The 12,761-nt window shown below is 40.0% G+C and overlaps 1 protein-coding gene across 3 annotated transcripts in view; it reads left to right on the top strand.

The window, feature by feature from the left end:
* nlgn1 (neuroligin 1) overlaps positions 1 to 12,761 on the top strand; it is a 244,258-nt gene that overhangs the window by 228,846 nt on the left and 2,651 nt on the right. For 2 of the 3 annotated variants that reach the window (XM_062394663.1, XM_062394664.1), the window contains exons 4-7: positions 7,811 to 8,023; positions 9,446 to 9,712; positions 9,799 to 10,160; positions 11,289 to 11,449. In XM_062394663.1, coding sequence (XP_062250647.1) covers positions 7,811 to 8,023; positions 9,446 to 9,712; positions 9,799 to 10,160; positions 11,289 to 11,449 — 1,003 coding nt within the window. The remainder of the gene's footprint in view (positions 1 to 7,810; positions 8,024 to 9,445; positions 9,713 to 9,798; positions 10,161 to 11,288; positions 11,450 to 12,761) is intronic. The other variant, XM_062394665.1, reaches the window with a different exon arrangement.

Genomic DNA, 12,761 nt, shown 5'->3' with positions numbered 1-12,761 from the left:
TGTCTTAGTAACCGAATTAGTCTGTGGCTGAAGAAGAAAAAATGACTCAGACATTGTATCCTCTCTGCTGTGCATATTTGTATGTCTATAACAGTTTTACACACACACAATTGTAGGGACAGCTCTTTTCCCTTTATTTTGCGTACTTATATTCATTTTCAATCCTAAACTAATGGATGTTTTATAATTTTTGCTTTCGTAACTCAATAAGTTGTTAATGTATTTGCTCAGTGACAAGGAGTGTATTTTTGCATTTTTGCAACATTTGCATGCCGAAGGACACTTCGGCAGCAAGGACACTTCGGCATGCAAATGGGGAAGAGTGGGAATTGAACTGGCAACCTTCATGTTGGAGAACGCCCGCTCTACCCCTTTGGCCACACCGCCCTTAACTTTGCAAGTCAACTGCACTCCACAGATCCTCAAACTCTGTTAATATCAATGCAGTTTTCTGCAGCAGTAGGCAACTGATTTACAGGGAAACCCACTGTGCACTTTAACCAGGCCCAGAACAAGAGAGTTCGGGGCCCGGCCATCTACCTGGTGATATTATCTATTTCATTAACATTATGTTATAAGGAGGAACCTGAAATAAACCTTACTTTACCCTTTGCTTTAGTATTCTACAAATTTCACATTGTAATGGAAACAGCAAAAAAAACTTGTATTACTATTTTAATATTAATTGCAAATCGAGTAACATTTGCTGCGTTTTACGGACTCACCATGTGATCAGGGCTCACCTGTAAAATAGTCTGTGCTCTGCGTTGGTCCCCCAGTGCTGTCTAAATAAGGGTTGAATGACTGAATATCCTGTAGCTCCATATTCCTTATTTCCAGTGAGGAATGCTTTGTGCCTCATCAGCATATTTCGCTACCCAGTTTGCCCTCAGCCTGCCGTTGTCTTCAGGGTTGCAGTGTGGAGCGAGCAGATACAGATGGAGTACTGCTGAGGCACTGTTAATATTAGGAGCTGGTGTTGCACCATTTGTTCTAGGCAGACATCTACAAACTGTTGGGTGGAGAGGAGAGAGGAGTGTGGTGCAGATAGTGAGCAGCATACAGACTTTGCTATTAGCATTACAAGGCAGAACTTTATAAAGTCCTATAATTATAATCGTAATTAGATCACTAGGTCATCCAGCCACATTACATTACATTTCATGTACATCCCCAAATTCCACATTTTCCCTCTGTGTTGTGTCACAAGATTTTACCATTCCTGTGATACAGGGACGGAATTAGTTGTACTGTTGAGGGAATATTTAGGCATTAAAGAGTCATTATTAAAACACTGGATATGAATAAACCTCTGTTGGACATTTGTTTACAGGGACTGAAATAGGCTAAAAAATATCCATAAATCATTTGCTTTCTAACCTGCTTTGTTTTCCCTTTCTGTCTCTTTCTTTGTCTTCCTCTTCCTCTTTTTAAGCCCCAGTCTCTTGTTCCCTGAGTGCCTGTTTATCTACACTGTGGAAATTCTGCATTTCCTTTTCATTTCATGTATAGTAAGCCAATGACTACAGTTTACCTGCATCGGTGATTGTTACAGCTGGTGTTCTTTCTTATTTTGTCGTTCTTGACATCAAGAGTCAAAGGACAGGGTGGGTTTTGGATATATATAAAGATATAAATATATATATCTATATATATATAGATATATATATATAGATATGTATATATATATATAGATATACTGTAGAGAGAGAGAGAGAGAGAGAGAGAGAGAGAGAGAGAGAGAGAGAGAGAGAGAGAGAGAGAGAGAGAGAGAGAGAGAGAGAGAGAGAGAGAGAGAGAGAGAGAGAGAGAGAGAGAGAGAGAGAGAGAGAGAGAGAGAGAGAGAGAGAGAGAGAGAGAGAGAGAGAGAGGAGATTATGGTACATGACCATGACTGAAAAATAGATGTGTGCAGCAAAATAAGTATTATCAAAAGAAATACCATCTTTCTCTTCGTCTAGCCTTTCTCTCTCTGGTTCGACAGAGATAGCAGGGATAAAAGCTGGATTCCTGGATCAGGGTTCACCTCAGTATTGTCATCCCGGGGAGCTTAGAGGCCAAGCGGCCGTATCGCAGTCTTAGTGATCACGGAAGGTGGCTTTTAGCCAAACCTTAGACACAGAAACATGTGATCTATCCTACACAGCCAGAGGAAATTGAGTGTGTGTGTGTGTGTGTGTCTGTGCCTTTATAAGAGCTCAAAGGCTGATAAAAACTCGACATTTACAGCATGTTGCCAAAGACATGGGCATTATTAGCTCAATGCGAATGCTGCCGTACAGCGCTGAGGGAAACGTGCCGAGCGAACTGAGGGAAGGTGCGTTAAGATATCTCATTCGCTGCTTGTAGTTCATCCAATAATAGCTGATTACTGATTTTACTTGAGATCTGATTTAAATTGTGATTTTAGATCATTGAATTTGTTTCAATTAAATGTGTTTCAACACTAAAAACAATGTCAATGTTTATCTTCTTGAAATTTGTTCCCCTAAAAACGATCTTTATTCTTTTCCGCGCAACATTATTATTATTAATTAAAATTATTTCTTTGTTGTACTTATATCTTAAGAACTTTTTTTAGCTTTCAAATGCATTAAGAAAACAAGTCCTTTGTTTGCAGTCTGAGGAAAAAAAACAATAGTTAGCTTGTTCAGTATGTTCACATAAATCATAGAGCCTCCTACACTGCATGCTGTGTTGGAATGTGTGGGACCACGATATAGGAACACACAGTAATTGGAGCAAGGTTGTTAGGAGGTACTTTATAGTCCTAGCAGCTAAATTATTCTCTTTTTTTCATGCAACAAATTCCTGTGAGAACCACTTCCTTTCTCGCCTCCTAATCTTCAGGTCAGGGTGGACAGAAAAACATATTTTTTTTAAGTGTCTAAGGTTATGATGTCAAACAAATACAACAGATGCTTCAATAGACATTCAGCAGCATACAAATGATAACACAATATACGTCAATCACCTCTACTTCAGAGTGTTTGTTAGTATTTATTTGCTAACACTTGCTCGTAATCTCAGTGGCCCAGTCTTACTCTATGCACTTTCTTTCTCTCATTCTTGTAAATTAACTCAAATTTGTATCCATGTTTTTCTCCTCTGATGTCATTTCATCCAAACTAAAGATTGATCCATGAGTACAGTGTGTCGCTCCTAATTCATGGCCGTCTTCAAATTGCCAAAAAGGATGTAGAGGTATTTGAAATGATAAATATGTGTTTATCAGTGGTTCAGGTCAGTTGTTTAACATTTAGGAGGACGTAAATCTTATGATTCAATGTATCCATCGGCAGGATCTTATCATCTGGAGCAGCTTTACAACTAATCACTGCTAAGAACCACATTTCCAGTAAATTCATAAATTTCCTGTGCCTCATTGTTGCATTACCAAACCTTCAAATGAGAGAGCGCAAGACTGTTTTTTTTTGTGCCATTTTTTAACATGCGAATACTGCACATGTGCTTTTCACGTGTGTCTGCTTCGTCCTTGCTTCCTTCTTAGCAGCAAATATTGTTACAACATATATAATATCAGGAATATAACCCACCAACCTATTGCTTTTGCTGCAACAGTGATATACATGGTTGTTGTTATAGTACACAGCTGTTTGAGTGTTGGGAGAGGTACGAAGATAAGATTTAAAGGGCACAAGGCCATGTAGCGAGACTACTATGATGTCAATAGGTCATAATCCCATTCGACGCACTCTAGCGTATCGTTTCTGAAATAGAGAAACCACAACAAATCGCGGGAGTAGTTTTTGGGACGGTAGACATGCCAGATAACAAATTAACGTGTAGAAGCAATACAAAAGTGGAATTTTCATAATATGTCCCCTTTAAATTAGAGTCAGGGTGGAAAATATGAATGAACAGGTCCTTGTTATTTGTTTACATCTGTGAAGGTGAATTTGTAGCTTGTGTAGCTCATTGTATCTATGTGTGTGTGTGTGTGTGTTTGTGTGTGTGTGTGTGTTTGTATGTGTGTGTGTGGTGTGTGTGGGGGGGGGGGTGAGACAGAGAGGGAGGGAGGGTTCCTTCCCCTGCTGCCCCACCACTGTTGCCGTACTAATCATTCTTCCTGCCTCGCTCCTTGTGATTGCCAGCCCATCCCTGCACTGCAGCTAAATTGAATCAATTAAAATCTCTCTTGTAGATGGCTGCTGTTGCTTCCACCAGATTAGGCTTTGATCAAGGAATAAACAATTAAATAAATAAGCCGGCGGAAAGGGAACAGAAAATGAATGAACTCAATTAAACAGTCAGCCGAGTCATGTGTCTGTCTGCGGGTGTCAGTGGGAGAGGGCGGAGGCAAAGTGTCCTGTATTTGTTTGTTAGGGGGTCTAAATATTCAGGTTAAGTGATAGAACTACTTAGTGTGTGTGTGTGTGTGTGTGTGTGTGAGAGAGAGCGAGAGAGAGATAGAGAGTGGTCAGATGCTACTAGTGACATCACGATAGAATAAATTAACAAATGCTTGTGCTGCTGCATTTGTATTTGTGTATTCTTCATAATTCTTTAAAATACACATTGTACCCTAACTTAAATAAAACATACACATTAATATGTTTGCATTAAGTGCAACAAAGGACATAGTTAACAAATTATATGCACAATATTTGCACTGTGGTTATTTTAATCACAATCGTGAATGCTCACAAATAAATACATCACGTCACATTAATTCATATCATAATGTCATATCCAATAAAAATGCATTGATAATCACATGCTATTGTCACGAAAATCTTCATGTAATGGGCTTAACAAAAATGATTCATCATACACTGTGAGTTTATGTGAATCTTTTATACATAGTAGGTTGAACGTGCTCTTGGAGACTTTTACTGCTGCGTGCATGCTAATATAGTCACAATGCCAGTGCTAAAATGCTGGTGTTTAGCAGGTCTACTGTCTTATCTTGTTGACATGTTTGTTTTAAAACGTCCATACTTAATAGCATAAACGCCAAATGTAACTCAGGCCTGTGATGTGAAAATACATTGTAGAGAAGGATGGTCTAAGAATAATAGTGTGAGGATGGTCAGTGATTACAGCTCATCCTGGGGGGAACATGGATATCTGTTACAAACTTCATGGCAACGCTTTGTTGGGCTGACTGACCAACGCTATCCATACTCCACTTGTACGAGGTACTGTCAGCCTCTGAAAGGATGGATGTGTGAAATGTGATGCAGATTGAACACATGCATTTTGGGAATTGGTTGTGTGTTGTGTTGTAGAGTCCTTCATCTGAAGTGTTTAAAAGGACACATTATGATTTTATAAATCTTTAAACATATTTCAGACCTCATAAAGACAGGGTTGTTTTATCTGCTTTTAATTTGTTCTCTTTGTGCCGTTGCAAACTTAACAATTTCTCCAGATTTATATTGACATATTGATACATTTCCACAACTCTCACAAATCTGAAATTTAACTTTGCCCTTTTCCCGCTCAAACTTATAGTTAAAAGCCTGCCAGCAGCCCAAAAGCCTGTCAGACTTCTTTTTTTTTTTATACCTGAAGCAGCAAGTGCTGACCACTATTGGCAGCTTTACAGTGAATACAATAATGGCAAAGTAGAGGGCTTTTTGAAATACAAGTGCCAGAAAAGCCTATATTAAACTCATACTCTCACACACACAGAGAGAGCAACAGAGTGGGGTGAATGACCAATCTCAGTATTCCACTAATGCTCCTGTGAAAATACAACTTCAAAGCCTCTCAAGGTATCTCACTGGCCTTTATCTGTTCATGATGGGAGTGTTAATAGCAGTCGTGGCATCGTTCCTTTCAGCAGCCTATTCCAGGAGCATGTAGCTCCTCAGATGCTTGACTCAATACATAATGTGTGCGTGCATCCCTGTGGAAATTAACAGTAGTGTTGACTGACACCAGGTGATGAGCATTCCATTTAGCCACAGAGTGCAACACTGTCGTAAGAATAGGATCATGGACAAGGACAGGGGAGGAAATACTGTATGTGAGAATGGGGGGGAGCATAAAAGGATAGTTCATGGATGAGGCTGATGGGTGTGAGGGATTCCCTAGATGCCTACACCAGGTAATGGAGCTTTTAGCATAGAAATCATAGGACCAGGATGGGAGTGATAATGGTGACTGGACATGAAATAGCTCTCAAAGACCAGCGCTCTCCTATGGGTGTACTTGAGAAGCCTCGTCTCATCAGCTCTTTCATACCTCGCAAGCAGTCGACCTTTATGCAGCCGCAGTGACCAGGGGTAACCAAGAGGTGAGGGAGGGGGGTTGAGATAGAGGTGGGGCTGAAATAGGGCAGATGTTGGGACGTACACAGGGGGGCTTCGTGAACTGTGACTATACAAGCCGACATAAAGTGACATGTAATGCTTGCTAACATATTATATATACCATTATAAATGACTAATGATTTCACGCAATAAAGATTATCTGCTTATTTATTACCCGTTGTGTTACCATGTTAGTTCCTGTCACAACCTGGGTGTTGGTTTGTAGATTTGGCCATTGGTCCTGTTGGTGATAATACAACTTGACTGGATAGGACATTATATTGGACCAGGTGGTGAATATCCATTGTAAGTTTGAAGGTCTGAGACATCAGTTATTAATAAACATGTCTAGCTTCATCACAGCATTAAATACCTTCAGTCGAAACGGAGTTCAGGTTACAGTATTAAATTGATGTCTTTGTGTAAAAATATATCCATCGTGCATTAGGGCGGGATGTTATTATAAATTAATTCATTTTTAATCAAATAAAATAAGTGATAGAAGCGCAGGTAGCGGAAGAAAGGCTAAAGCTGATCTGTTTAGGGTTCGTTGTTAGTCTTTGCTTCAAATTATTGCTGAATCAAATATGGAGGCTGCTTGAAGCATCTCATTTGTTTGGTCAGACTGACTCAATTTGAATGGTAATTTAATTGCTTTGAGAGAAACTAACTTCCATGTTGGTCTAACCAAAGCAGGATCTGTTTTCATGATGCTTCCTTATCATCTGTATTGTGAGCTCTGTTCAGGGCTGAATATGCTTTTCTCCCAAACGAGTCTCTGTTATATTTAGCATATCTACACTTTAAGTGGCTCTAAGGGGCTATAACTCTTGTTTTATTGGAGGAAATGATTAAACAGTCAGGCTTGTTGGTTATCCCTCCACAGCGGAGATCCTGCCTTATCTGAACTGCAGGTTCAAATGTTGATTCTTTTGATTGTTTCATTTTATTTAATTTTAATCAGAGATTAAAAAGATAATAAGAGAAAAGTTGTGTCCGTGGTGTTGTTCTGTTTTCATTTTTTCTGGAGAGTTAATTAATTATACACTAATTTTATATATGTGGGGAATATTTATTACATAAATGTGTCTGTCAATTCTTTGACAAATAGGTGTTAATTTAACTTTCAATGTCTTATACTTGCAAGATGATATGTGATTCCAATTAAAACCCATCATCAGCAACCCACGTGGTATGGCTTCTGATAATATAGCTAATGCCATGTTAACGAAAAGGGAAAACGTTTGAATTTGTCATCTCTTATCTTTTACTTCTGCAATTGTTCAAATAATAAGTGATTTGATTCATGAATGCTCTGCAGAGTTGCTTGTAATAGCTGTTGCAACTTCTGTACATTAGCTGTGTATTTGTTTCATAAATCAATAATGTATTTTCTTTCAACTTGACACATGATGCTTATTTCCTTAAATGAATCCATGCCTGTAATAAAAAAGCAATTTATATAATGTTAATGGACACAAGCACAGACCCAGACTAACACCTTCTGTCGTCTGTGTCCTCTCATGCAGGGTTCCTGAGCACAGGTGACCAGGCAGCCAAAGGGAATTATGGGTTGCTGGACCAGATCCAGGCTCTGCGTTGGACGAGTGAGAACATCGCAGCCTTTGGCGGCGATCCGTTACGGATCACCGTGTTTGGCTCAGGCGCCGGAGCTTCCTGTGTCAACCTGCTCACGCTGTCTCACTACTCGGAGGGCAACCGGTGGAGCAACTCCACCAAAGGTAAAACAATCTGAGTCACCAGTGAGGTCTCATGGGCTCTTCCTGTCTATATAAGTATGTGAGCAGTTCTGAAGGGGATGTGACTGATGTGGTGCAGAAGCTCAACATAGATTCAATCAGTTTGGCTACATGTGTGTTTACATGTTAATGGCTTTGGTAAATGGTTTTGTATTTATATAGCGCTTTTCTAGTCTTGATGACCACTCAAAGCTCTTTACAGTACAGTTTTACATTCACACATTCACACATTGCATCTATTCACAGCACTTATTTATTCTATGGGGGGCCATTCGGGGTTCAGCATCTTGCCTAAGGGTCAGACTGGGGATCGAACTGCCGACCATTAGGTTGGAAGAGGACCACTCTACCCCTCAGGCACAGCCGCCCACATGTGTGATTTTGTGTTTTGGATGGGACCTTTTTATTCTTATGTCGAGAGAAGCTGCTGTTCCTCAATTTAACTTCTTCCATTACACTTTACAACGCGACAGAGAAAACACTGCAGAGGTGAAACCAACTGCTCCAAGCATGTTTGGTGTGAATGCATCTGTTTGGGTGGACTAAAATCTTTTTTTGCACGCAGGGAAAGACAGTGCATTCAAACATGGTAAATATAAAAAAAATGTAAATGACTGCCCACGGGATGCTTTGCTGAGTCAGTTGTAGTAGTAGCTCTAGTAGTATAAGGTCAGTTGTAGGGAAAGAAATAAAATGAGTTGATATATTTTGCTTAGAGCAAATGGGAAAAAAATTACAGTACAAAATAGGCTTTCAATAATGAATGATTACACAACAACGTAATAAGTGGAGCATGCATGACAAAGTACATGAAATAAACATGTGCTTAAAGCCTCAGTGGACTTCATGTTATTTAAAAGTTAATGCCTCACACACAGACATACATGCAAGTTGACATGCTATACTGCTGCCTGTTGTTAGACCAATACTGGCTGTGTGTGTCTTCATGACACAATGTTAATACAGAGACCAATACTGGCTGTGGATTGTTTTATGAGTCAATGTTAAGTACCACGTTAGAGAGGGTGCTCCTGTGTCTCCTGTGTTTCCTGTGTCTCATTCTTGTTTTTGTTTTTTACGTGAAATACAATTCAGAACATCACGTCTTGTGAATGTAACTGTACATCCAAGTAGATCATTCAGAAATTATATTTGGTGTGATTAGTATATTTATTTTATATTGGTTTCTTTACATGGGATATTTATAGAGTGAGGTCATTTTAGCCTTCAAACTTCACCGTGCTTAATCTCAGTCTGCATGGTTCTCAGTTTATTTCCTCTGTATGCAGTTGCAGTCATGTCAGTATGTGAATTTTGAAATTGTGAAATCTGGATATTGTTCTTTTTATCTGAACAATGATCTTGAATCATGAATCACTTAATCTCTCCTCCCCTCATCTCCAGGCCTGTTCCAGAGGGCCATCGCCCAGAGCGGCTCAGCCTTGTCCAGCTGGGCCGTCAGTTTTCAGCCAGCTAAATATGCCCGGATGTTGGCCCGTAAGGTGGGCTGTAACCTGGAAGACACCGTGGAGCTTGTGGGTTGCCTGCAGAGAAAACATTACAAGGAGCTGGTTGATCAAGACATCCAACCAGCCCGCTACCACATTGCCTTTGGGCCTGTTATCGATGGAGACGTTATACCCGACGACCCTCAGATACTCATGGAGCAAGGTACAGATTCACTTCACATTTAGAGCTAGCAATTCTCAATTTCGTTCTCACCATGAATTGATATCCTCCTCACTCTCTCTTTCCAGGTGAATTCCTCAACTACGATATTATGCTGGGAGTGAACCAGGGCGAGGGCCTCAAGTTTGTGGAGCTTATCGTGGACAACGAAAATGGCGTGCAGGCTAATGACTTTGACTACGCCGTGTCCAGCTTTGTGGACGACCTCTATGGCTACCCAGAGGGTAAAGATATCCTACGGGAGACCATCAAGTTCATGTACACCGACTGGGCGGACAGGCACAACCCAGAGACCCGCCGCAAGACACTGCTTGCCCTGTTCACTGATCATCAGTGGGTGGCGCCAGCCATTGCCACGGCCGACCTCCATTCCAGCTTTGGGTCACCTACATATTTCTACGCCTTCTACCATCATTGTCAGACAGAACAGGTAAGACTCAGATTGTATGATGGATTGTCTCCATGAATCGTCAATTATATGAAAGGAGTAGTCGTAAAGTAGTTGCATATTCATAAGAAATGGTTGCTCTTCAACTATATTGCATCAAAGAGACAGTAATCGGACATCAAACAGAGATGTTCTATGTTTGAGGAGGCAAACAGCAATTGTAGAATTGTGCATTAATCACTTTGTGAACTCTTACCGTGTTGCCAAGTTTGGTTCATAACCTCCGATTCACCCCCCACCGCTCTGAGTTGTTTAATTCATATAGGTCTGGTCCTGTGATCAGTGACGGTTGTCTCAAGTGTGCAAAACAGTTGACTTAGCTTTGTTAGCCCATCAAAGCTAATTAAATACCTTTAAAGTTTACATTATGCTCTGTTTATTCAAACTGTTAGGTGATTTACAACCAGAAGCTGTAGCAATTCATTATGTCATTAAATGTAATCCAACAAGAGCATTTCTGAGAGGCAGGCAGCCCAGCTTGGGCTCCATACAAACTTTTAGAATGCGTGACTTTTCAACAGATTTGGAAAGCAGACTGTTTCAGATGTGTTTAAATATAAAACTTAGTGACATGATGACAATCTGCCTAACAGTAAAAGAGCCTAGTGGCACACAACAGAGTTTTTATTGTTTTTATTCCAATTATATTATTATGACTGACTGCCAGAGAAGCAAATTCCCAACTCTGCAATCCAAGTTTCACTTTTATAAGTCCACTACTACACTGACTAATTATCAGGACCTAAAGGCAAGCAAGGAGTTTGATTTAAATCCCCACATTTTCTTTTTGGATATATTTTTATCAACAGGCTACAACTAATGACATGTACTGTACTTCTACATTCAAAAATACCATCTCAAAGTCATCATCCCCAGTCACCACTATCCCTTTATCTTATATTAATATATATTATATTCGTTAATCGTTCAAAAAAAACAATACTGAGGAATTGGCCAGATATGCCAGGAAAAATTCTATTAAAAACTTGTCTAATTTCCCCCTCTGTACCAAAAAGTATTGCATTTTCCCATTTTCTTTGATCTGTGTGTGTGTGTGTACGTGTGTGTGTGTGTGGGTGCATCTCATTTGATTCCCTTGCTGCCCCTCAGGTACCACCGTGGGCAGATGCAGCACACGGAGATGAGATCCCATATGTGTTTGGCTTGCCGATGATCGGGCCGACCGACCTGTTTCCCTGCAACTTCTCCAAAAACGACGTGATGCTCAGCGCCGTGGTCATGACCTACTGGACGAACTTTGCCAAGACAGGGTATGAGGTCACAACAAATGTTGCTCCTGAGGGCCATTTCAAGTCCCTTTCTAGATGTTACTGCCACTCAAACTTGATGTATACCCCTGCTACCAGGAGCTAAGAGAATTGCCTTTTAATTTAGTATAAATTATGATCAAACTCTTTCATCAGTATTATTAACTTCAATAGCTGCATTCAAGCTGAAGAGACTGAGATCACATAATAAGGAGTAAGGAAAAAATAGTTTTTCCTTACTATAAAAATATTTTTTCCTTACTGTCGCATGACTCATATGAAAGACAATATTGCATTAATCAAACAACTCAAAGAACTTCCTATAAACTTTCAACTTAATTTACAATAATATTTAAATTGCACTTACTGTTGAGATATACAGATCCTCTTGATTCAGATGTCCAGTCATTTCCAATAGAGAAACCTTATTTACAAGCTTCGGCGTGATCATGAACATACCAAGATCAGCCAAAAGGTGGTTCATCCATCTTTTTTAGGGTATTTTTTTCTGCTGTCATGCTTAAAGCAGCATGAGTCTCATATTAGAAGACCATAAAATAATAAATTATGTTATTGTAATTGTATTTCTTCTCATTTGATGACCAGGATCAGTGAATTGTGCCATTATGTTTTATGGACTGTACAGTGTAATCTGTATTCTAAGCAGATACCCCCTACATGCCCTCAAATGCATTCTTAATTAATGGCCGTTGCCTGAGGAGGGACATTCGCGATGGGACAAAATTAAAATGATTCCTTTTCGCCCTCCTCTGTCCCATGTTGCCTTTCAGCATACATTCACAGCGGTAATTGTTTTTTGAGAGTGCAATGGGAGGACATTGGCTTTCTGTGCACTACCCAGTGGCCCTGAGGGGAACAGAAAGGCACTAATGATCCACATATATATCCCCAAATTGACGTGGAATGCCGGATACCTGGGAGATTTATGCCACCAATTTGAATGGTTAAGCGTGTTCCTGATAAGGTCTGACTGGCTCCATATGCTGCTCTCAGACAATGGGGCGCTCACTGGGTCTGACTGGTCTTCTATACCTCACATGGCTGGCTCTATTCGGCTAAGATTAAGTGTAAGTGGATGTATTTAACGCGGGGGCCCATGCTGAATATGCTCAAGAAGCTCCTCTGAATGTAAAAATTGGGTTCATATGGTTTGACCTGCATATACACTGTGCCCTGTGATGTCCCCTTGATTCTTAAGTTCATCAAAAGCAGATGGTACATAATTTTAAAATAAAAGTTTCAGTTCAATTTAGAGCAACCAATGAAACATTGGTTATGGAAATGATCAGCCTGC

The sequence above is a fragment of the Platichthys flesus genome, chromosome 9 (assembly GCF_949316205.1).
Source record: "Platichthys flesus chromosome 9, fPlaFle2.1, whole genome shotgun sequence".
In the NCBI taxonomy this organism is placed as follows: Eukaryota; Metazoa; Chordata; class Actinopteri; order Pleuronectiformes; family Pleuronectidae; genus Platichthys; species Platichthys flesus.
This window is presented reverse-complemented; position numbering and strand designations above follow the sequence as displayed.